General features: G+C 37.5%; 1 protein-coding gene across 12 annotated transcripts in view; it reads right to left on the bottom strand.

Annotated features, from left to right (window-relative positions):
- The window catches only part of UTRN (utrophin), a 500,526-nt gene that overhangs the window by 15,849 nt on the left and 459,204 nt on the right, over positions 1–25,473 (bottom strand). For 11 of the 12 annotated variants that reach the window (XM_027601866.2, XM_027601862.2, XM_027601867.2 and 8 more), the window contains 4 exons: positions 14,719–14,855; positions 9,104–9,142; positions 8,813–8,878; positions 7,690–7,755 (listed from right to left, as the gene is read on the bottom strand). In XM_027601866.2, the coding sequence (XP_027457667.2) occupies positions 7,690–7,755; positions 8,813–8,878; positions 9,104–9,142; positions 14,719–14,855 (308 nt within the window). The remainder of the gene's footprint in view (positions 1–7,689; positions 7,756–8,812; positions 8,879–9,103; positions 9,143–14,718; positions 14,856–25,473) is intronic. The other variant, XM_027601864.2, reaches the window with a different exon arrangement.

A 25,473-nucleotide genomic window follows, 5' to 3' on the forward strand; every position in this document is an offset into this window, starting at 1 on the left:
TTTGTAATGCTCTGTAACCCACGGAAGGGAAGAATATAATCCTTATATTCTTTCATTTAAATAACATAGCAAAAATTCTAACTGTAGATATTTATAAAATACCTGCAGATATTTTACTTGATAGTATCAGCATGTCCTCACTAGGATCAATCATTTTGCACTAAAACAAGAAACTATAGGTACTTAACTTAGACTCTCCTACTTTTCTAACTACTCGTCGGATGGATTAGACATATATCAATCGCGTGGTCGAATCTAACGATTGACAGAAACAGAAGCATAATGAGAGAGACAGAATTGGTACATTCTTGAGAAGGAAGTGCTCAGCAGCATGCCTGGGAGCCCTTCTCTTCCTGTATAGGGAGATCCAGTCAGACCTCCCTGTAATCAATCGGGCAAGGGACAGACCCCGGCTCAAGCCAGCTGGAGGCTCTAGCTGTGGAATGAAGACTTCAGCAGATCGGACCTGGTCTGCTTTCATAGGATTTGGTAAAACAAATCCTGGGATCTATGGGCGTTTACAGGATAGCGCTTCAGAAAAACAACATGTAAGCAGCTCTGAGGGTATAAAACGGAGCTATGGCATAACTGTACTAGCTCATCCGGCAGTGATGTGACTGCAGGTGTCCCCTAGAGCCCTCGTCTGTGCACAGGGTCAGGGCACACCCAACTGTGGTCCAGAGAGTCTGGGGAGCGGTGGTGGCCATCTGGGACCTCGGACTGGCGCCCGGCAGCTACAAGCAACACCCGATACGTGAGGTAAGACCTTTGATTCCTCGGAGTCCAATCTGAAAATGCAACCCTGTGGGATCACAGTTTACTGTGATGAAAAGGGGACTTGAAATTGTGTCTGAGAGTTAGTGAACTCATAGTAAAGGTGTGTCCTGAGCCTTGAGATCAGAAGGATACGATGCAGCAAAGGAGCAAAACGAGTGTTATGCCTGCCAAAGCCAGGGTTCAGATGAACTGCTGATCCATTTCTTTTGCTTCCTTTATTGGTAACCTCTCCCTCTCTCTAAAAGTATATATGGAGAGAGTGTGTGTGGACAGACATTTAGAAAAATAAAAGTCATGCGTTGTGGTTAGGATCACAATATAAACATCGGTATCGAACCTCACCTTCCCCCTCCTACCAACTTCAGTGGGGGGAGGAGTAGGACCTTCACACCGTGAGCAATGGGAAATAAGGGCCATGGATGGGGGTCAAGACTGAAAGAAGCTACAGCATCACCCTTTGATTACCTTTCCTGAGAAAACGCAGTGTCACTGAAAAATAAATCAAGAAGCCTCTAGAAGAATTGCATGCTTGCTCCTAACCGTGGAAGGGTGATGATAAGGGGATGGAACAGGCATCACAGCACTGCAGGGAGGCACGTTTAAACGCCCCTGGGCTGCCCAGGTAGCTAAATCGGACAGAAAGGGTGTGCGTGTGAGGGGCGGGCGTGTTCCTGATGGGAAATATGTGGCCAATACCCTAAACCCAATTCATTCGTTCATTCATTTATAGGCTCTCTGCCCAGTGTGGAGCCCAATGTGGGACTTGAACTCACGACCCTTAGATCAAGACCTGAGCTGAGATCCAGAGTCGGTGCATACCCGACTGAGCCACCCAGGTGTCCCGCTAACCCTACCTATCATGAAAGGGCAGAAGCTGGCTATCAGGCTAACGCATCAACACACTGGGAACACCAATTAGCTGTTAAGGATGGCAAGACTCTAAGTCAGTGATCCTCATCACTGCCAGTGTTTGGAGGCACTTTATCCAGTTCAGGTGCAGAGAGAAGTCATAGTAAGAGAGGATAAAAAGTAGAGATCTAAAATATGGAGAGGAAAAATATAAAGCATAAAGATACAGGGGGCATAACATAAAAAAATAGCCAAGTAAGGGTATAATGCAACATTCTGTAAATATTTCTCGGGCTGAAAAAAATGTATAGAAACTAAAAGGACTGAGTATCCAAAAAATAAATAAATAAATAAAATAATAATAATAACAAAAGAGAACACCCCATGAAATTTCTCTATTTTAAGGATAAAGCATCACAAGCAATCAACCGGAAATCAAAACAAAACAGTAACTCTTACAAAAGAAGCAAAAGGTTTAGCCTCCTGCTCTCTATAATATCTAATGTCAAAAGGCTAAGAAGCAATGTCTAGGGTCCTAACCCAGCCATTCCTGTGACCAGCCAGACTAAGCAAATGTCCAGCAAACCACTTTGTCCATAAAGCAGAAGAAAGAAAGAACAAGCAAGGATAATGCAAAATAGAACAAAAGTAGATGTTAATCTCAGGTACTGCAATAAATGAGAGGTAAACTGATTTTCACTTTGGTTAAAAAAAAAATCATATGATTCCTATGAACAATTCACCTAAAAGGAAATTAAGGAGTAAAAGTTGAAAAAATATATATATATATAATAAGGACAGGAAGAGCCAAAGCAAAACTTGAGTCCCGTAAGCTATCTGGTGGGTCTATGACGATCATGGATCCTAGCCCGGAGCTCCTCCCCTGTCACAAGGTACCATCAGACCACTGAGGCCCTGAGAACATTCATGCCAGCAAGCGTCTGACTTGGGGAATATACTCAGTGCTCAATATTAGCACCAACTAAATTTCTGTTTTCAAGATTTGGGGACTAGCCACAGTGAAATAAATATATACACAAACAAGTCAAAATTAGATCTGAGATATATTTTGTTGTAAACATTTGATATAGCTTCATTTCTTCTAGGGAGTTGATAGGGTTTAACTTATTATTATAATCACCATCATCACCACTATCATTACATTCTTTCACTGAGGTATCTGAAAGGGATTTAAGGCAACTTCTAAAAAAAATCATTTATGTATAACATACGATTTTAGCGTTATTTCTCACAGATTATTAGGCCTAAAAATTAAATATAAAAATAAATAAACTCAAGTTCTTAATTATATGCAGTAAAAAACAAGAGCATACCCTTTAAAGACAGATAGTACATGAGGTACCAGATGAGGGCCTTTAAATGTCAATAGTGCTAAAATAGAAAAGTTGCAAAAATATAAGTCGGCACCACTGAGATACCATTAAATGGAATATAATTATACTATCTTTAAGTCGCACAGAGTAAACACTAGATTACAAAATTAATACATATTTGATGACGAAAGAACTGTGAGTCATTCAATGACCTTTTGCAAGTAGGCACGACATAAATAAAAATAAAAATAACAATAATTTCCCTCCTCTCAAGGATTATTCTGTTCCAAACAGCGATGCCAGTGCAAACCAGAACCAAGTTTGATCTTTCCACATAAGACAGTGTCCCTCAAGGGCAGGTAGCAGATGGAGGGAGACATCCTAATGGTAGTGGTCTAAGGATCTGTCCTTGAGTTCCTGCTACTGAGATTCCCCAGGACTATCCTGGGTCCTGTTTCAGTTTGAGTCATGGATGTTCAATTCCTCCTTTGAAGAATATTAATATCCTCAAAATTCATGCCTTTTTAAATTGTCTAGAGGCAGACTTTCAGAAGGAAAGGGAGCACTGGGAATTGGGTCTATGTGGGGGAGTAGCTATGAGACTGATTCATGTCTAGGTTGGGGAGGCAGCCGCCCGTGATGCATGGGAATGCAACAATGAATTAACCAGCTTCACAGAGGATGAACGCTGCTGGGGGCCAGGCACTTGGGTCCATAGACCAATTTGAGGGGCAGAGAAATGCTCAAACTGCAGGGTAGGATGGCTGCTTTTGAAGATACAAATGACTGAAAGGACCTTGGGTAATTTAAAATCACAAGTTCAAATCTCAAAATTCACACCCTAAAGTATAAGGATTTCTTTCATCACCTATGGCTGAGATCATCCCAAACCACATTTAGTAGATCAGTCTTGGACGTACTGAATTACAAAATCCTCTAATTAGGTCTGGACTGTGAAGCCGAGGTGTGGATGGAGAACGGGCAGGCCTGGGACAAGGAAAGGGATGACCTCAAGGAGGACTGCAGGTGCGCTGACCCCGCGCATCCTCACCCCCACTGCAGTGCTCCCATGTGGGAAGGCTTCCCTGGTTGACTGGGTCTGAATCCCACGACTTCTGGAGGGTGAGACCCTGGGTAAGCTCCTTAACCTCTCAGGGCCTCAAATTACTCATCTGTTAAACGGTGGTCACAGAAACAAGAGTAGCATCTCAAGGGGTCCTACCAGGATTAAAGAAGCAAAGATGGGCAAACTGCTTAGAGCGGTGCCCAGCTCCCAGTACGCTATTCACAGACGGAGAGATGGTGGTTGTTTTTGTATCATCCCTGTTGTTATTCAAGAGAAACCTAATGATATTTTTATGACCTATTGGGATCACAAAACCTCCACGCAAAAGGGCCTGTAGGAAAGGTTGAGAATTCAGGAATGAGAAAAATTCTAAAATGTATTGTAGAAGTTTGCTATTACTTTTTTTTTTTTTTTTTTTTTTTGGCTTAAGGCACACCGAGTTAGCTTTCAATTTTTCCCAACAACAATACAAATTGCTAATATTTTGATGCTGGTTGCCTCATGATAGACCTAAGAGTGAAGCAGAAGAGCCAAGGCTTCCTTGGGAAGCCCCCGAACCCTCGCTCCAAAGCTGGCGATACTGTTAAATGGACTGAAAACTGTCCTCGATTATCTCAGGATTGTGTTATGACCCTGTCAATGCCGGGGCTTTAGGAAATTTCCGGGGAAAGGCCAGGGTTGGAGTATGTTGCATACATCCTGCTGCTACAGTAAGGTCCTGTAGGTAACAAGTAAGCTGAAAGCAAAGAAGGAACAGCACAGCATCCTATTAAGAGCAGTGACGATTTCTTCCTGTATCTTGTGATCCAAGATGCTAAATTATTAGATGGAGAAACACAGAAGGACAGTCAGAGAAATAAATAGTGGGGCTTGGTTCCTAACCCTTCCATCACAAATTCTGAGGAGCACCATCAGCCCAAAGGAGGTAAGAAGCATCCTCACTGTAAGGCTCTTTCCACCGGGAGGAAAGGTATTTATTGTAGTATGTATAATACTTACTCACTTTGTCAATTCAATAGTATCAACTAAAGTGGAAATGCTTAGATAAGTAAATATTACACACTGAAGTGAGAAAAGGTGACCACTCCAAGTCAAACCAGTGGATTCCCGATCCAGCACAGGGCTTCAGGGACTCAGAGTCCTTGTTTGCAACCTCACCTGAATGGCAGAATCACTGCCATGTCACAGGAAAAGAACCCCAGAATACTCAGTATTGCAAACTGTGAAAGAGCAAAGGACTTCCAGGACTGGCTTTATCAAAATAAGACTTATTAACATAGTCCCTAAGAAAATATGAATGCACCAGTGACTGGAAAATGATTTCTCTTTAGTGGCCGATAAACACATTCATATGCTATTAATTTAATTGAATATTACGTTTAAGGGAGAATTTGTTTCTTGCCTTTTCCAGGACCCAGAGGCCACCTGCATCCCTCTATTTTTAAAGCCAGCAGCATAGCATCTGCAAATCTCTCTGTACCTGACCTCTGCTTCCATGGCTGTATCTTTCTCTAACTGACTCCCCCCCCCCCCTTATAAAGATTCATGGGATTACACGGGGTCCACCTAAATAATCTAGGATAATCTCCCCATCTCAAGATTCTTAACTTAATCCCATGTGCAAAGTCCCTTTTGATATATAAAGTGACACATGCACAGCTCTCAGGGATTAGGATGTGAAGTTCTTTGAGGGGTCATTCATTTGTCTATCAGTAATGCCCACCAGGGGCACCTACATTGGCTCAGTGGGTTGAGCATCTGACTCTTGGTTTTGGCTCAGGTCATGATCTCAGGGTCCTGAGTGTTGGGCTCTGAGCTCAGCGGGGTGTCTGCTTGAGATTCTCTCTCCCTCTGTCCTTCCCAGCTCAGCGGGGTGTCTGGTTGAGATTCTCTCTCCCTCTGTCCTTCCCCCGTTTGCATTCTCTCCCCCCGCCCCCGGCAAAATAAGAAATATATCTTTAAAAAAAAAAGTGCCTACCCATGTTCTTCCTCTAAAAACACTTATCAATGGATCTTTCCTCTAGCTGGTAGGATTCCTGGGGACAGTATTTACATCTGTGGACTTTTACGGTACTGGGTGTGTGGCAGTGGCATGTTGATAAACATTCAATGAGCTTTCCAAAATAAATAAATAAATAAAGGAATAAAAGGGCCCTGAATTGTAGCTTTTGCAATTTCTATGGTTTAAATACTTTCATCAAGGCCAATTTCAAGCTAATGACTTTACTGAATGTAGAGTTTGGAAAAGATACAGAGTTGTACACCATCTGACAAATACAATAAAATAAATTACCCCAAGAACACAGATAATAGTAAAATGAAGTAGAGTAATGAGGGCATGATGGGGTTTGAGTATGCCTTTTGTTTTCATTTGAATCTAATTTAGTTAATTGTAAGTATATACAAATTAATTTCTATAATGGCTCTGTTTACCAAATAGCTTACAAACTTCCTGTAGCTTAAGCACTCTAATGTAGAATAGTTCCCTGTCAGTATTTTAAAAACTGGTTTACTATCATTAAGCTTATAAATAAAAATGTCAGGAGGTTTTTAAATTTCAAACATTAGCATGTTAATACTTTACAAGAATACAGTAGTGATTTATACATTATTATTCATGTACTATGAATGTGAAACGATTCCCAAGCCAAGATAACAACATATTTATAATGCTTGTTTCATATTTAGCTACTAGCATATATTTTATATAAAGCAGTTAGAAATCTCGAGTATTCTCTGAATCAACATAATTTCCACAAGGTTGACAATAGCCAAGGAATTAGATGAAATGAAAAATAATAATTAAAGCCAAAATAATTAAAACCAAATTTAAGTTCTTTAAAATGTTTGTCATTTAGAGTGCTTAAGCTACTGCAACTTGGCTCTCTTCGTGGTCTTTTTTAGTACAAAAGAGCCGAGTACTACGTTCTGTAACTACGTTCTGTTTCCTGGCTGACTGACAGCTTCCCACCAGATGCAAACAACAGTGAACCTACCTACGTCAAGTAAACTTGACACTACTGAAATCTTTTAGACATCATGCAAAATCAAAAATGTTAATTCCAAGGAGGGGGGAGAAAAAAAGGGAAAAGTTCCAAAGCAAGATGACACACAATAGTAGGATAATCAGAGATAAAATATTTGCCTAGAAAGTTTTTTTTTAAGTATTTTTCTAAAGTCAATGAGACTTTTCCTTGTTGCTAATATAATAAAATATTGGCAGAGGAAATAACAGTTTTCAGTGAAGAGTGGGGAGTATATGTCCAAGCTTGTGTGGGTCATAGTTGTTAAATGGCAGGGATTATGGAGAAAAGTGAGCCAGCAGAAGGAAGAGGATTTTACAGAAGGGCATGTATTCTGTGGAAATACCTTTGTTAAATCAACAAGAAATACCTGACAAATGGAATAAGTATCTATACCTGTATTTATAAATAGAACAATCTGATCTTCCTGAGGCAAATTAGTTGACAAATACAGGACTTTTTCATTAACTTATACGAAACTAAATAAACAAGCATAAAATCTATCTAGACATTTTTGTAATCACACATCAATTTTGATTGGGATCAAAATTCAGAGCCACAATCAATGAAGATTATTTCCGACAGCCATGATGCAAAGACCTGGCCTTCCCCGGCAGTGCTAATTTCATGATTTACTTACACACTTCCTGTGGTGGAGCTGCTATCAGTGAGGAAAGATCCATTAGTCCTTTCCATCTGGGCCAGCCTGAAAAACGAAAATAAAGAGGTTCCATAAGGTGGCCCCATTGGGCATGGTCAACTGAGGTACATTCTCTGTTGTTCTCACACTGTCATAATTCTGACAAAATATGAAAAGGTCTAAATCTTCTAATAAGATCGGGAACTTAAAACAACATCTAATGTTGAGTTACCTCTCTATCACCACTGCCTTAAGGCTTGTCGCCTTCATCTTTTACCATGCTATATAGACTCCTAATTCACCTAGGCTCCTAACTGATCTCCTAGGCCTACAACTGGTCTCCATTCTCACAAATCTGATTATGCTCCTCTCATGTCTAAAGACTCACCATGACCCCCTTTACCTAAGGCATAACCCAACTCCTTAGCAAGTGGGGCTTCATTATTAGACTTCAGCTTCTATTCCTTCACTCCTCACTCCTTTAAACAAGCCATGTTCTTTCCCAGCTCAATGCTTGTAAGTATGTTTTTCCACTAGTCTAAGCCTACCTTTTCCCAGAAATTCTATCTGGCCAAGACGCAGTTCAAATGTTACTATTTATGTGATGTTTGAACTAACCATTTTAGGAACAGCTAGTTGCTAACTCCACAGACACTTCCTATATACACTTCTTTTCTGAAAGTTTGTGCATGCCAGCAAGACCACCCTGTATTCTACATTGTTTAAGGACTCTAAAATAAACCTCTATAATAAAGCATTAGCATAAACTTAATTACATATTGTAATTCATATGTGCACCAACTCCTGAGAACACTTTCAGTTCCTACACTCATTCACTGAAATGGGTTATATTATCTAAATCCTGCTTGTCTAGTGTTTGGATTCTCACGAGCTCAATAGTCACATCCCATGGAGATTCACTCTTCATAGAATGCATAGCAAGTCTTTGATAAAGTGCAAATCACAACATGGAAAGATGAGAACCCAGATTCCAAATATAATGGAGTCACAACTCTTGCAAAACATCTCTTAAATCAAGGCATGTCAATGATATAGGATTCATACAGAAATAGATACATTCTGGGTGGCAACGCAGCAGAGGGCTCCTATCAAAGTCTCTTACCGTGTGGCATACTGTTCTATTCTGGAATGGGTGTCATCATGAAACAGCTGAGGAGACTGTGAGGGGCTATAAAAGAAAAAGCAAAGAAACAATTTTATGCCCGAATATCGACAGACGTCACTATTAGGAATGTTAGCTTAGTTAAACAGTGAATTTGCCATGCAAACAAACCATGAGGATTGTTACCCAGGAGGCAGACTATTCTTTTAGTTCAAGAGTTTCGTAATTACCCCCATGCTAATGACACGGATCAGAGTACCGGCTCCTGCAGATGGAGCTGTGAATACTCACTCATAGTGCTCCGGCCACATGCTGATGAGAGTGACAGGACTGCGGAGGGGGAGAGGGAAACAGAAGTCACAGAACTAGCACTTGAGAGCGACTGCAGACAAAGGCAGTGGGAGGCGGGGGGAGAAGACTTTCTCAGCTGTCTTCCACTCGCACGTTTGGTTGCCCTGAGGTGCACCACGGGGAAATCAAAAGTAGCAGAAGTCCCTGTTTATTCTAGAGAAGAAGCTGCGCATTCAAGTGCCTGCAGGGGCTTTTCACAGATATTACAGGACATTTGTTACAGGAGAGCAAACGCATCTTTAAATAGTCTCATTGAAAAAAAAAGAAACAAAATGCTCTACAATAGCTCAAAAACATGGAATAATAGAAAAGATAATGCTCCACGATATACTGAGAGATGATGCAATCAGATTCTTGTTTTTCCTGGAGAAGAAACTTGGTCAGAAATTCCAAAGACTGCATTATATATTGATGGCAGAGTTGCAATAAAACAAGATTTCTCTGATTCCTTGTCCAGTTTTAAATGTAAAAATTCAAACCCGAGTACGCACAAAGTATCTCAACCTCCCAGAGACGCTGAAAGAAGATGCTACACCTAAATCCTCTCCCCTACACCCAGCCCCAAATTTCACATTATCAATAAAGCTGAAAGCAACTAGATGATGATACACTTTCTTCAAACAAAATTTTTTCTGGAAGTTCAATCTATGAAAATGATAAGGAAATGTGTTCTTGCCTGAATCTGGAGTTTGACCCTTCAGTACCACTTCCAGCCCTGGGGACTCTCCAACCTCAAAAACTGCCTAGAAATCCCCACGTCTCCATGAAATAGCCTTCGAAAACAACTGAACATAATGAAAAACACTATTTTTTTTTTTTTTGAGGAGAGTGGGGTGAGGTGCTGATGAATGTGGGAATTTAAAAGTCTAAAGAAAATTAGTTCTTTATTTGATTAAACAGTCTCCCACACAAGCTCATGTTGATTGAAACAAAGAAGGAAAGTTTAAATTATTCTAAATCTGCTTGATTCTGCTATTTCTATTATACACAGAAACTTAAGAAAACGTTAATGATCTCATTAGCTGCTACTGGGAAGCACAAGTTAATGTCTGAAGAGCAAAGATTAAAAGGAGATGAAGGGCATCTTATTGGGCTGAAAAACTAAGACTATATGGACCTACTTTCAAAAATAGGCATTAATCCAGTCTGTGTTTGTCAGAATATTTGTAAATAGACTTAAACATCCACATATAAGCTAGTTACAACAATAATGAAACAACACGGTATTATTCAATCATCTTTTACATCATTACTTTTCCTTAACTCTGAGATATGGATGTTAAATGTCAAGTGAATGATTTGCTATAAACTTTCCAAAAAAAATAGTAGCTACTCAGAGAGTATTTCTAAAATTCAAGTGTACTACAACACCTGTGGCAAACTTTAAGCACAAGAAAAATATGTACTTTTGATTTTAATTGAACTCAGAAAAGCTTTGTGAAACTGCATGACTGGTTCTTGCGAAGTTAATTCAGTTAGCACAAAAGTGATTCACTGAACTAAGATAAGAATGGCAGAGGTAGAAAGCTGAACCGAAGTTCTCGAAAGTGTTTTATATATTGAGAACATAGAATTCTAAGAAAATAAGTAAGATTAAAAAAATCAAACTTTAGGCCTCATTGACTTCAAAGTATTTTGATTTGTAGAAAAAAAGGTTACGTGATAAATTTTCTCATTTAATTCTGGGAGATAAAAACAAGGCAATATCCCACTGCATAGTTAGAGTCTACAGTTAAAGAGGGTTCAAAATCAGACATAGTTAATAATGTAGCCTATCCCTGCTTTCCAGAGCAGGGGCTGAATGGGGTGTTTTGTTGGTTAATCACACACTAATATGCCGTGAATTAGGCTCTATTAAATATACTTAATATTATATAAAATATAATCCAGACTTTCCTTGAAGAACTTAATGATTCTTTCAATGCCTTAGGCTTCCAGTCTTTTGCCTTCTTCAATCCATTTGGCCCACAGTAGGTGGGGCCCCAGTGCGCTCTCACAAATAAACCTTCAATGGTTCCCTACTGTTTTCAGGATAAAATCCAAACACCTTGGCACGACTTACAAGGCCCTTCCTTATGTGGGTCCTGCTTCTCTCCCCACTCTCATTTCTTGCCACTATTCCCAGCTTCCCACCCCAGTTTCCCAAATGATCTTGTCTCTGGGCTTTTGAAAATACTTCCCTCGCCTAGAAACTCTCCCTCTCCTCCTCCCACACCAAAGCCTGCACGTCTGGCTCTATGAATCTTCCAGGTCTCAGTTTAGCTGAGACTTACTTCCTCACTTCCTCCCAGTGCATGAGTTGGTTCTTGCTCCAGTAAGAACTCGAAAGACCATGAAACTCATCTATTCCACTTTAACCAATACCAGGCAGAAGTGTCTATTTTACTTCTTTGATCTTTAGGGAAACCAACCTACCTTTTAGCCAATAATAATCTCTCACAATTCTCAAATGACTTTTACCACTATTTTTAGCTTGTTTCTTAGGTTTATTTTCTTTTTTTAAATTAACATATAATGTATTATTTGTTTCAGGGGTACAGGTCTGTGATTCATTAGTCTTACACAATTCACAGCACACTGGGAGCACCCACCTACTCTGAAGCAAATGGACTGAAGAGTTACCATTGCTCACCACAGCAATGGTAACTCTTTAATCAAGTTCTCATTTATTTTGATTTATTTTTTGAAAACTCTTGCACATATAGTTACGAAATTAATTAAAAAAACCTAAGCATGGGTTTGTTTACCTCCTTTTAGTAATAACTCGTTTTTCTCCCAAATCCCCTCTATGTATGCATGTATAATTACTGGATAGGGGATAAGACATTACATTTTGCAGGAATGAAAGAGAAAGATGCAAAAGACAATTCTAATCAGCTTCATAAATAACTTCAACACATTTACCACTTGACTGGTTTTTCTCCAATGTTTTCTCACAAACAGGAGAACAAACGAAATCAAACTTTACTACCCACTCACATAAATTGTTACACCAGAAGATTAAGTGGCCCTGTACTAGAAAGGGCTCAGCAGAAAAATGAACTATACTGACTTTAAGAATGCGTTCTAAAATTAAAAAAAGAAGAAAACCTGCCCACTCTATCCAGTATCTCATAAATCTTTTTCAAAAAGCATCTTGTGACATCTGATTTAATCTTATACTCCTTCCTTTCTTTCTCTTATTTACCTCTCCCTGAAAATGCAGGCAAATTGATGATAGATGAAATGAAGCATTTTCAGAATCACAGCCAAAAATCATAGCACAAAATTATTTGGTATGCTTTTCTGTTCTTTTTCATCTGAGTGTCTTTAAGTCACTCAGAATAGAATGATTGATGTCAATGATTATTTTGACATGAAAAGGCAAATTATCAAAAATGCATAAAAGGAGTATAAAAGATCGATCTAGATGCATGATTCATATGAAGGATGTAGATATTTGAAATGGGACACAAAATGCCAGTGGTTTATCCTAAGAGTGAAAGGCACATCACTAGTTCAAGCCTATCAAATTGTCCTGTAAACAAAAGCACTATGTGATCCTTCTATGCTTCAGGCAGCTACTCCAAAGGTTAATTAGATCTGATACCAAGGGAAGTAAAATTATGCATTTATCATGGGGTGTTCAGCCCAGTTAAACTATATATTAGATAGTAAAACAAATAAGAATGTAAAATCATATAACCTTTTGAAGAAAAAGACAAAAATATATCCACAAAACAAAGAGACAACCAAAAATCTACTTTTCCTTATGGATTTTAAGTATTTGAATAGCTCTCTTTAAACTGAAATTGCTCCAAAAAAATTTATTCTAAAATGGACTGTGGAAAAAATAACTGGGAGGCATAATATTTTCACTGTATACAGTTTGATATCGAGCAAAGTTATCAGAAAGTTAGAATTTTTCTGTATGCTTTAAATGTGTGGTATTTTGGGATCTATCAATATACACAGTTGTGCACCCATAACATTATATATTGAGGGATCAAATATCTACTGTGCTTCGACTGTGGTCTTTCTTCTACTTCTTAGAAGTTCCACAAATCAACAAAAAACAACAACATACATTTGTACATAAACTCAGCAAAGCCAATGGAAAGCTTTGCTTTATATGGAATATAAAGCTTTATATGGAAAAAAAGCTTTATATGGAAAATACATATACAAAGCTTTATATGGAAAATACAATACAAAGCTTTATATGGAAAAAAAAAAATCCAAGCTAAATAGTCTATCCTTCCATTCTGACATCTTTGAGTCGTAGATTGTCCTAATACCAGACTATGACTACTCTCTGTGAATCTCTCATACACACAATAAAATGAACTAAGAGTTTTGAAGGTTAAAGAAAGAAAGACGGATTTCACAAAAACTGTACTCAACACACTTCTTATACTTCTCACTACAATTTTCTTTACAGGAGAATGTAGAAAACTTCACACTTCACACCTCTGAGCTTCTTTGCTAGAGTCATTTGAGAGGGCATCTTTCTGTAACTAAAACATCACCATTTTTATGACTAGGCACTTTGCTAATGATTAGCAATAAAAGTTAATTTTTCCCAGGATTTGAGCACAAGAAAATTGCCTCAGCAGGTGCATTTATGCTGCAATTTTAAAAAGTGATTCAAACATTTAAAATCAGATCTACTTTGATCTTGATATATCATTGTTCAATAATTTAAACTTCTTGCATTTCTTCTGGCTTGCTTTAGAATTCTTTTCCTTTTCACTTCAGGTTAAAAGTTGTTATTTTTCTTTTCTTTATAATGCCATAGTAATTTTGCTATTTTGAGACTTTGTTTCATTTATGTTTATAAACTCAAATTACACACTTTTAAGAAATTTTGTCTATTTTATGTACCTATAAAGCTATCTCGTTTTGCTGCCTTCATGCTTAAGAGAAAAGAAATTAAAATATTTCATCAAGATTTTGATGAGATTTTAGCACAGGTATATATGAAGCAAGATAGTCAATATTATTAATAAATTTACAGTAAAAACATGTAAAATAAGTGTAAAACATACGACGTGAAATAGCAAACCCTCCCCACAGGAGGAAAAATGGAAAATGAATAAAATCATGAAACAGTGCATAACACAATTCGCTTTAAGGATTTTTAAGAGGAAAAGAGATGACCAAGGCAAAGGTTGAACACACAGTAATACATATTTTAAAAGTGGAGGAACACTTTACCTAAAATTTTAGCTGTGGCATTGTCAAATCAAACAGCAAAAACTCATGTTGTGAAGACTGATTCCAAGGTTATTTACCTCTTTTAAAATGAAACATTTTGCACGTGATGTGCTGAGCACCAGGTGTTACACTGCACTGACCTGATGACTCATTGGTCATTATATCAAAACCAATGATGTACTATACTTTGGCTAACTGAATTTAAATAAAAAAAAGTAAAAATTTAAAAAAAATGAAACATTTTACCAAAACACAAATTCTTTCTGGTATCAGATAATTTCTCTTGTATCATTAACATAATAAGAGACAACATCAGAGAAAAGGGTACACAGACGTTTCAATATTAAAATTAAACTTACGTTTCTAAGTTGTCACCTTCAAGAACTGTCTGGACAGGCAGGTAGCCAAGCCGAGGATGTTTGGCAAAGTATTTCTTTGATCTGAACTTATTCTTCAGCACCTTTGTGAAGTCTCGTACGTCTTCCCCAGATGTTGTCTAGGAAGTTGAAAAAAATTATACTTCTTCCATTAAAATGGAAGGAGATATCTAGCTATAATAAAATTCGAGCAGATATAAATAACAACAATTTCGGTAGCTTTATGTATTTCTGGAACAACACAGCATGTCATGAAATCACACGACAACCAGGACTCGTCATTAAATAATATCCAGCAATCAGTTCGTAATTTTTTAATTTTCATAACTAGCTCATTTCCCCAATATTTAAAAAATTGGGCCAAAAAGTAAAATTAGTTTTGGCAATGTTATTGGTTGATTCCTATTAATAAAAGAGCTGTGATGTGCTATTAAGTGTGTTTAGTGATGATGAAGCATTTTGGATATAATATGGTTTTAACTAAAGTGAATAAATGAGGGTGAGCTATATACCTCCTACTGACTTCACACAAGCCAGCATATATTAAAGTAAGAAGCTGAGGCTTTGGGAACAGTTCATGGGATAGGAGGAGCGGACGGGGTGGGGACAGATTTCAGGTCACCTCACCCTAAATGATTATTAACTAATCATCTTGAAATGGTCAAGGAAAGAGTAACATTTTATATCGCATTACAAATTTAGTCCATGTCAAATAATTATATGTTTGTATGGTTGGGAAAGACAAACTGACAGTATTCCTTACAATATTGTGGCCCTGTTCCTTCTCTCTTATTTATTGCTTTCTCCTTTTCCAGACTTCAATATATGCTGGATATTATTTAATGATGAGTCCTGGTTGTCATGTGACAATTCTAGTTTTTATTTACAATATGTTATACAGACACCAACTTCAGTCCTTGTGAAGAGGCATTTAAAATATTCACATTACCTGCAGAGAAGTGAATTAAAACCTTGTTCGTCTGACTCCTAGTTGGCTATTCAACCCAAACCTGGACAGACCTCACTCCTCTCGCTTTACAAAACGGAGAACTTTTCTATAATAACAAACCCAGTACTAAATACGCTGCTCACTTGCTGCCTGCCCCCCTCTCCTTGCACCCTCCCCAGTCCATCTTTTCCTCCATGACAAGCATGCCCAGGACTCACACAAACTTGTTTTGCAAACAGAAGCTTAAAAAATATAACTATTTTTTAAAACAACTAAATTCTGAGTCAGCCCTTATGTGGTTTTGTTGCTTTCCATCTGCTCTCATTCTACCTAAATGTGTCTGCTTCTAGTACACAATTAAGAGAACTTTTGATTCTCTAGGCTTGCAGAGCAGAGAGGAATAAGCCCAAGCTATTTATAATGTAAGTTCATCAATTTTAATTTTACTAAAAAAAAAAAAGTATCGCAAGGACCACCCACATTGGCACTAGGCCTTTGCCATCAGACCCACAGTGTCTAATCTTTTCCTGAATAACACAGAATAAACTACATAATGTCTGTATTTAGGTACAGATCCTTCCAAAGATAAAGAAGAATTTTATAGAAAATAAGCTATTAATGAAAAGAAAAAGAATCCAAGGCACTCCATAGAGGAAAAGTGTTGCTAAGAGAGACAATGGTTTGGGGGTACTAAGACCTAACCAGATAGAACAGGAGAAATAAGCAGAATAACATTTGGAAGTAAAGAAGGAAAGTCTTAGAGAAGGGACGCCTGGGACTGAGAATAAAGCCAAAAGGACCTATCACCTTATAAAGGACATTTGGACCTCTGGCAATGGGTTTCACAACTGCGGCTCATTACATTTATAGATACGTTCTCCCTGAAATGTTTTGATAAAGAAGAAAAGAAGGGAAGAAGCTTTCCATGACAGAAATATAAAAAAGAAGACCCCAATGCAAAGATAAGCATTTATGACTCAATTTATTTTTCTGTCTGCTCTTAACACCTTGTTAATATACAGAGAGATACGGAAGTACTGGCCTCCATTACTTGGTCCACCTTCCTCTGGCAATAAAAACGTTTTACCATTTAGCCCAGTGGTTTTCGAGCCATATCCAGGCTTTCAATTCGGGTGGCCCTGAGTGGCGTGGGTGGGGCAGAAGGCCAGGGGGGCAAGGTACCAGGACACTTACTAGTCCACCTCTGCCAGGGCAGTATACAACACAGTGCTTTTTCTATATTCACAGGGTTGGGCAACCATCACCTCAAAAAAGAAACCTTGTACCCACTCACGAGCACTCCCGCCTCCACCCTAACCCCGTCGCCTCCCCTCAGCTCCTGGCAACCACTATAATCTACTTTCTGTTTCTTGGATTTGCCTATTCTGGACATTTCTTATAAATGGAATCATACAATATGTGGTCTTTTGTGACTGGCTTCTTTCACTTAGCATAATGTTCTTCTAGCTTATCCATATTTAGGTTTCAACATGAACTTTTGCTTGGGGAAAAAAAATGACACATCATTCTAAAGTACACGTCCAATTCCACATCAAACATTCTTTAGCTAAAGACATTCCAGACATGGAAGAACAAAGCAAAACCAACCAACCAACAACCAAAAACCCCATCTCCCACGAAACAAAATACAAAAAACAAATAAAAAGTACCTACCTACTTCCCAAAAAGTTATAGCAGGGGCTGAAGTTAATTGTGATGATGCTCAAATTTAATATTTGAAAAAAAGCGCAGTCTCATGCAGAAATAGCATATTTTCATTTCCTCAGGAATTTTCATATCAAGGGGGAAAAAAAACCTCCACCAACACTTACAATCTAAATGCACTGAATTCACCAATGCTATAAACTTTATGTAATATTAAAAGAAAAGGTGGAAAGTAATTCAACCCACAAAAACCAGGTGTTATATTCAGGTTAGCAAAATGTAATTCTTTAGTTGAAAGAGAGCCAAGAAAATGAATTACACCTATATTCTCACCAAAAAAAGTTAAAAGGTATTTTTACATATTTGGTCTAATTTGCTACCTATGACAGTGCCTAATATCTCTCTATTTCAAAGCACTAGAGCAATAGTTTGGTAAAAAGCAAACAAGAGGACCACCCACCTAGCGTAATGAATATAATCACATACAACTCTATCTTCAAGCTAGGTATAATACTTTGTTCTCTTTCTTTTTAAAGCAAATAACGATTGATATTATGAGCTGAGAATGAAATGGAAAGAATCACTCATTACTACACAAATTATCCAACATTTTAAGTGATCCATGTATTTCTTGAAAGACTAGGTTTTTATTTATTGCTGTTAAGAAAAGAAAGAAGGGAACAAAAGATTTTGTAGATCTCATTATATGAGGGAAGGGGAACATAAGGGCATAGAACTCTGCACCTTATAAATAGCTTTCCTTCATTCTCTTTTTACCATCAAGGGTGGTAAGATTAGCATTACTTTTTTGACCCCTCCGGAAGCTGACACTAAAGCTTTCAGACCTACAAGTCAATAAGGAGAAAGCTGCTCTTGCAAACCTGGGTTGTTTTTTTTTTTTTTTTCACTATACCAGCACTATATCCCTTCTCCTAGAAAAATGCAACAGTTCTAAGTTTTGTAAGAGAAAGAACCCATAGCCGTCGACTAAAATACCTATTATTACATTAAGCTACCCTGTGGCTGATTTTTACCAATTCATATTGAAATGTCATTTTATGACTTTTAAATTGTATGTCCAAGACACGTTTTGTATAAGTAGAATTAGAAAAAAATTACACATGAAAGAGAAAAAAGAAAAAAATTAAAATTGTCTGCTCTTTGACCACCTAGGGATACCCACTCTTAAAATGTTTGTGACTGGACTGATTTTTAAATTCTTTTTCTTGTAAAACAAAACACAGATATACAAAATGATACACAACAAATGCATGGCTCAGTGAATATGTAAGTGAATATGTAAGGCAAGTACCATCCAGTCAGGAAAATGAACTTTGCCAGACATTCCAGAAGTCCCTTCCACGTGCCTTGTTCCATCCCTTTCTTTCCATAATAACCATTATCTTCATTTTTATGAGCAACAACTACCTTGTGTGTAAAAAATATTTTTTCACCCCGAAGTCTATCCCTAGATACTTTAGTTGCTCATTTCAAAAAATCTGATATATTTTAACTCACTTTTAATCTACAGATTTCTCCTCCATACTTGCCATTTCCTTACAGTTTATCTGTTGGAAAACACAGGCAATTTGACCTAGCTAAACTTTGCTGATTGCATATTTTTGGTGCAGTTCAGCAAGTTCTTCAGTCCTCTGGATAGCCTGCAAACTGGCAGCTGAATCCAGAGAATGCATCAGCTTCAGGGATGATCTGGCAAGACCATCAGTAGTGTTCGGTAGGCACATGATGTCTGGTTATCATTATTTTGTGAGCCTAGCAGATTTCATGCTAAATGCCTATATCCACTCAATGGGGGTTTCAAAATGGTGGCATTCTAATTCTATCATCCATTTTCACTTATTAGTTGAAATAATTATATGAAGGCATGGCCCCTTGTCCACTCTTTGGCCACTCAGTCATACAGTTCATTCAGGAAAGGCAGGATTACATGTTTGATTTTTCCCTTTTATGGACCAATTTCCCCAGTAATACATTCCTATCATTCTCCAAAGATGACCAATTTTTTAAAATTATTTTCATGTATCATTATGAACTTGTAGATTTTTAACATATTTGATGGGTTTTTGGTCCATTGCAATTATTATCATTATTGAAGATCAAATTGTCCTATCTTTGGCCAGTAGGCACCCCTTCCAGTTAACCCCACTTCGTTTAAATTCTACAGGTAACAGTATATTTAATGGTCTCTACCTGTCCTTAGGATGCTATTTCTTCAGTTATTTTGTTTTTCTGAAGCTTGGTCTCTAGTAAATCTTCAAGAAGTACTCATAGGACCAATATTACCTGAGTTTTTGTATATTGGTGATAATTTTCCTGTGTCTTTACTAGATACTAGAAGGCTGGTTTTTCTCAATATAAAATCCTTGGCTCACATGCTTTTTTCCCCTGAGTTTCTTAAAAATGTCCTTCCATTGTTCTCCTTCTTTCTTTTCTTACAGCAATAAATAAAAACCTAGTCTTTCAAGAAATACATGGATAACTTAAAATGTTGGATAATTTGTGTAGTAAAGAGTGATTCTTTCAATTTCATCCTCAGATCATAATACCAATAGTTATTTGGCATAAAGCTTTGCTGCTGATTATTTAATTTTCTTTCCTTTTAAGTCACGTTGTTCATTTTGTTTAAATGACTGGAAGATTTTTTTTCTTTGACTTTGAAGTCCAGTAATTTTATCAGAACATATTATAGTATTGGTCACTCTGAGTCAATGTTCTCAGGCATGTGATATACTCTCAGAATACAGTTTCACCTTTTCTTTTTTGGTGGGAAGGAAGGTTTTTCTTGGATTTTTATTTTTAGTGTTTGTTCTGTCTTACTCAGGGTTTCCTATTCTGCATTTCTATTATTCATACTTTCAATTTTTCCCCTATCTTCAATATTTGTCATTTTCTCTTGGATCTTTTATATTGCTTTCTTCATTTCTTTTTGACTTTTAAAGTTTGTATCTTATTCACCTTCTATTTCTCTCAAGATATTTAACTGTTCTGTTTATTAAGACTAAAATTAATTAGTCTTAACTTTTGAAATGAGTTTTCCTTTTATTTCTAATTCTTTCCTGAGTTCTGTCACCTCACCCTTTCCAAGATTTTCCAGTTCTGATTTATGGTTTCTTTCATGTGTTGGATCATTTTCTTATGCTTATTTTAAAATAGTAGGTTACAGTTTTGACCTGTTCAAGGAGCACATATTTCTGGTATGCTTTACTATACTTATATTATTTGGCTCATATCATTTCCTTATAATTGCTTTATATGAGATTTGATCTTGATACTTTCTGCTGCTCAATTTTGTCATTGTTGTGAAATTAATTTTACTAATTCAGGAAAGCTTCATGCAGGTTCAGGAAATCTTCTCTAACTTCACAGGGTTCCTTCTTCCATTGCTTTTGCTGGGTATTCAAAAATAGGGCACTTGACTTTGGGGATTTCCTGGTCCTATTCCCTTGCCCTACTTTGGACTGGACCATTTCTTTCTTTCATCTCTGTTGCTTTGACCTGCTATGTTGGTGTCATTCCTAGCAGTTTATGTAGCCTGAGGCTCTTTTCCTGGAGGGAAGCCCTGGCGGGGGGAGGGGGGGGTCAGGTCTAAAGACTCCAGAAGCCCAGAGCACCCCAGCACCTTCAGACCTTCCCCTCTGGGCCCCTCCCAGGTTCACAGCTCTGCTCCCAAACCAGCCCTTTGAGCTCTCCACTGAACACCTGCTGTTTTGGGGTTCTCCATTTCTCAGGCACCTTGCTTCCTTTTCTTTTATCTTAATGATATCTTCATGCAGGTATTATGGCTAGGGGTGGCTTGTCAGCACCCAGATTTATTTTGGGGGATATCTTATTACCTAGTTTTATTGTAAATGTTGCCCAGAGAGTTGGCTTTTTGTCTAGTTGCTCTCTTTTTATGTAACTAATTTAGAAATGGGAAGAAAATGACAAAGACAAAAGATATTGAAAAACTCTACCACCATCTCCCCCAAATCCTTCTGGCTTGATTTTTAACAAGTACGTAAGAACTCACATATCCAAATGAAGACTGTCTTTCAAATTGTCATTTTTGGAAAGCTAATGAAGGTGAGTCACTGTGAAAAACATTTTAAAACTAAACCTACACAGACAAGTGGGCATGTGAATACTCAAAATTATACTTCCCTCCACTATGCTGCTATTAAGTAGCACAGAGATAATGATGAAAACTTATTTGGGTAATAACAAGTAATTAGTTCTCAACTTGCACCCCACCAACTAACAAAAATGAATGCATGAAATATAAAAACATGTTGCTGAATTACAAAAGCTTTCCTGGGTAAGTCTGTGCATGTAACTCTCTACCAAAACCTTAAAAACGCCTGTGTAAATTGGCATCAGATGATTTTTCACTCGAGTTCTATTTTGCCAACCAAAGTTGGTAGTATTTTAAATTTTCCTTCATTTTATTCCTTGACTGAGGACAAATATAGACATCATATAGAGCAAATTTAGAATTAATCCATTTGTTTTACTTGTGTTTGTATATCTACATATAAATCCATATGTATTATTCTACATATCCCTGTTCATGTTTTAAACTATATATTCTTATTGTAAATGCTGACACCTATGTATTATTGAACTTCAAAAACATGGATATATGACTGAGAGTCTTTTCCTTCTTATTAATGTGAATTACAAGGAGCAACAAGGCTAAGGTACAAAAGAATCTAGAATTTAGATATGCTAACCCTCACAGTATTGTAGTCAAGTAGATCCTTGAATAAATTGCTTTACTACTTCAGCTCAAAAAACTCCTCCTATTAACATGAAAGATCCACAAGGCAAAACATAAAAAGGACTATTAACAATGATGTCAAATAAGCTAGAGGCCAAAACATCCAACTTCTAAATACTTAGCAATTTAAGCAAAACACCAAACAACTGCATATAAATAAGCAAAACCATATTTAGCTAAAATCTCCCCCAAATTCCTTTGGTTAGCTCATAACTTGGGATGGCAATATCATCTAATTCTTTAACAAATGCTATTGTTAGAGCTTTAACCATTAACTACAAAAATGAATAAATTTTAGACGCAGTAAAAAAAAAAAAAAAAAGGAAGTACAAAGAGGAAAACCAAGGTTATATAAGAAACAACACAGCCATTTGGCACATTGGCAGAATAATTAAACACTACCATTTGGATATTATGCACAAGTGCAAAAATCACTGTTGAAAAGCATCATCATTAGCAAGATTTATTTCTTAAACATAGAAGTCAATAATCTCAAATGGTATATGCATACTTCTAAGGAGTCCATCATGATCACAGGACTTATCTTAAAGACGTTCCAATATTTTTTTTATAATTGCAAAAACAACTTCTCAAGATTGATTTAAGTTTCATTGATCTCAAAAAGTTGAAATTCAGATACACTGAACTCCATGAATAGGAGGAAATCAGTAAGACAAGCTTGGAGCTTTTCAAGTTCTAATGGAAAAACATGAAACTAAAAAATTAGCATTAACAGAATCACCAAGGGGTCAAGAATAAGTAGGGTAATAAGGTATCCAAAGGAAAATGGATGCTGTCCAAACCTCAACTTAAGAGCTAATGACACACTCTAAATGCACTGCACTTACTGGGAACACAGGGTAAGGTGAGCAAGAACTGCAAAGCCACTTCAGGATGCTGAGGTCAGAGAAGGAGCGATGATGCTGCACATTGAGCCTGCTGGCAAATGTCCCAAGTCTCATCTGATGAAGCAAGACTGCCAAAAACCGATGACACTAACGCGATGTAGAACTTTCCAAAGAATGAAATAGCGTTTTCTGATATTTGATTTTCATAGTCTTGCTAACAACATATAGTTTGCAAAGAAAAGATGTGATTTCACTTTAAAAATAAAGCTTTTTGCAGCCCAGGGATAAATCCTACTTCATCGTGGTGAATAATCTTTTTAATGTACTGTTGGATCCTACTGGCTAGTATTTTGGTGAGAATTTTTGCATCCATGTTCATCAAGGATACTGGTCTGTAATTCTCCTTTTTGATGGGGTCTTTGTCTGGTTTGGGGATCAAGGTAATGGTGGCCTCATAAAACGAGTTTGGAAGTTTTCCTTCCATTTCTATTTTTTGGAACAGTTTCAGAAGAATAGGTATTAATTCTTCTTTAAATGTTTGGTAGAATTCCCCTGGGAAGGCATCTGGCCCTGGGCTTTTGTTTGTTGGGAGATTTTTGATTACTGCTTCAATTTACTTAGTGGTTATAGGTCTGTTCAGGTTTTCTATTTCTTCCTGGTTCAGTTTTGGTAGTTGATACATCTCTACAAATGCATCCATTTCTTCCAGATTATCTAATTTGCTGGCATAGAGTTGCTCATAATATGTTCTTATAATTGTTTGTATTTCTTTGGTGTTGGTTGTGATCTCTCCTATTTCATTCATGATTTTCTTTATTTGGGTCATTTCTCTTTTCTTTTTGATAACCCTCCTACAATGTTGGTGGGAATGCGAGCTGGTGCAGCCACTCTGGAAAACAGTATGGAGGTTCCTCAAAAAGTTGAAAATAGAGCTACCATATGACCCAGCAATTGCACTATTGGGTATTTACCCCAAAGATACAAATATAGTGATTCAAAGGGGTATGTGCACCCCAATGTTTATAGCAGCAATGTCCACAATAGCCAAACTATGGAAAGAGCCAAGATGTCCATTGACAGATGAATGGATAAAGAAGATGTGGTATATATATATACAATGGAATATTATGCAGCCACCAAAAGGAATGAAATCTTGCCATTTGCAATGACGTGGATGGAACTGGAGGGTATTATGCTGAGTGAAATAAGTCAATCAGAGAAAGACATGTATCATACGATCTCACTGATATGAGGAGTTCTTAATCTCAGGAAACAAACTGAGGGTTGCTGGAGTAGTGGGAGTGGGAGGGATGGGGTGGCTGGGTGATAGACATTGGGGAGGGTATGTGCTATGGTGAGCGCTGTGAATTGTGCAAGACTGTTGAATCACAGACTTGTACCTCTGAAACAAATAATACATTATATGTTAAAAAAAGAAGAAGAAGAAGATAGCAGGAAGGGAAAAATGAAGGGGGGGAAATTGGAGTGGGAGACAAACCATGAGAGACTATGGACTCTGAGAAACAAACTGAGGGTTCTAGAGGGGAGGGGGGCGGGGGGATGGGTTAGCCTGGTGATGGGTATTAAAGAGGGCACGTACTGAATGGAGCACTGGATGTCATACGCAAACGATGAATCATGGAATACTACATCGAAGACTAATTATGTAATGTATGGTGATTAACAAATAAAAAAATAAAACTTTTTTCTTTTTTTTTCTTAGTAGAAAATTGATTTTTCTACAGTGTCTAGAAATACTGAAAGTACAAAACTTTGGTTTATTCCCCCATATATTTAATCGATATTGGCAAGAATATGCTTGAAAATGTTGCTTTAAAAGTAACATGCACTTGCTTAAAAAGTACAATACAAATGTGTTTTAAGTGTTATTAAAGTAATAAGCTGTTTCCCATAGAGGTATGTTTTTCCTGTCCTCCGCTCTTCTTACCAAAATCTCAATGAAACTATCAGGGCAAACTAGTCCTATCCGAACCTTGCACATAACCAGAGAATTTGGTAATGATTCCACTCCCTCAATTTGAATGCTCGGAATAGCTGACATTGCAGACTTTTCTAGCAATACAATTTTGCAAACATCCCATCTCTTCCCCCTGAGCTAACACATCTCTCAAATCACCTTCTTATTCTGGCTCACACTTTGGTTCCTTGTGCCTGTATTTGCCAACAAGCAAGTACCCTATTCCCTCCCCATTTCTCCTCTTCTCTCCTGGACCACTGTCCCTCCCCAGATGCACACAGCCTCTGATTCGTTACTTCCTTTCCCCAACATCGTGGACTCTGTGTTCTTTGATGTATAAACACACTCCACTACATCTTGTTCATATCTGCAACCTCAACCCCTCTCTTTCAGTGAATCTTGATGCTCCTGGGATAAAACATCTCCCCTACCACCCTTTCCATGATGGACTGTATAATCTCTCTCCCACAAAGGCCAAGAATAAAGGAGGTTTACAGCATTTTGCCCTTAGCCTCAGCCT

The sequence above is a fragment of the Zalophus californianus genome, chromosome 7, assembly GCF_009762305.2.
Source record: "Zalophus californianus isolate mZalCal1 chromosome 7, mZalCal1.pri.v2, whole genome shotgun sequence".
NCBI lineage: Eukaryota > Metazoa > Chordata > Mammalia > Carnivora > Otariidae > Zalophus > Zalophus californianus.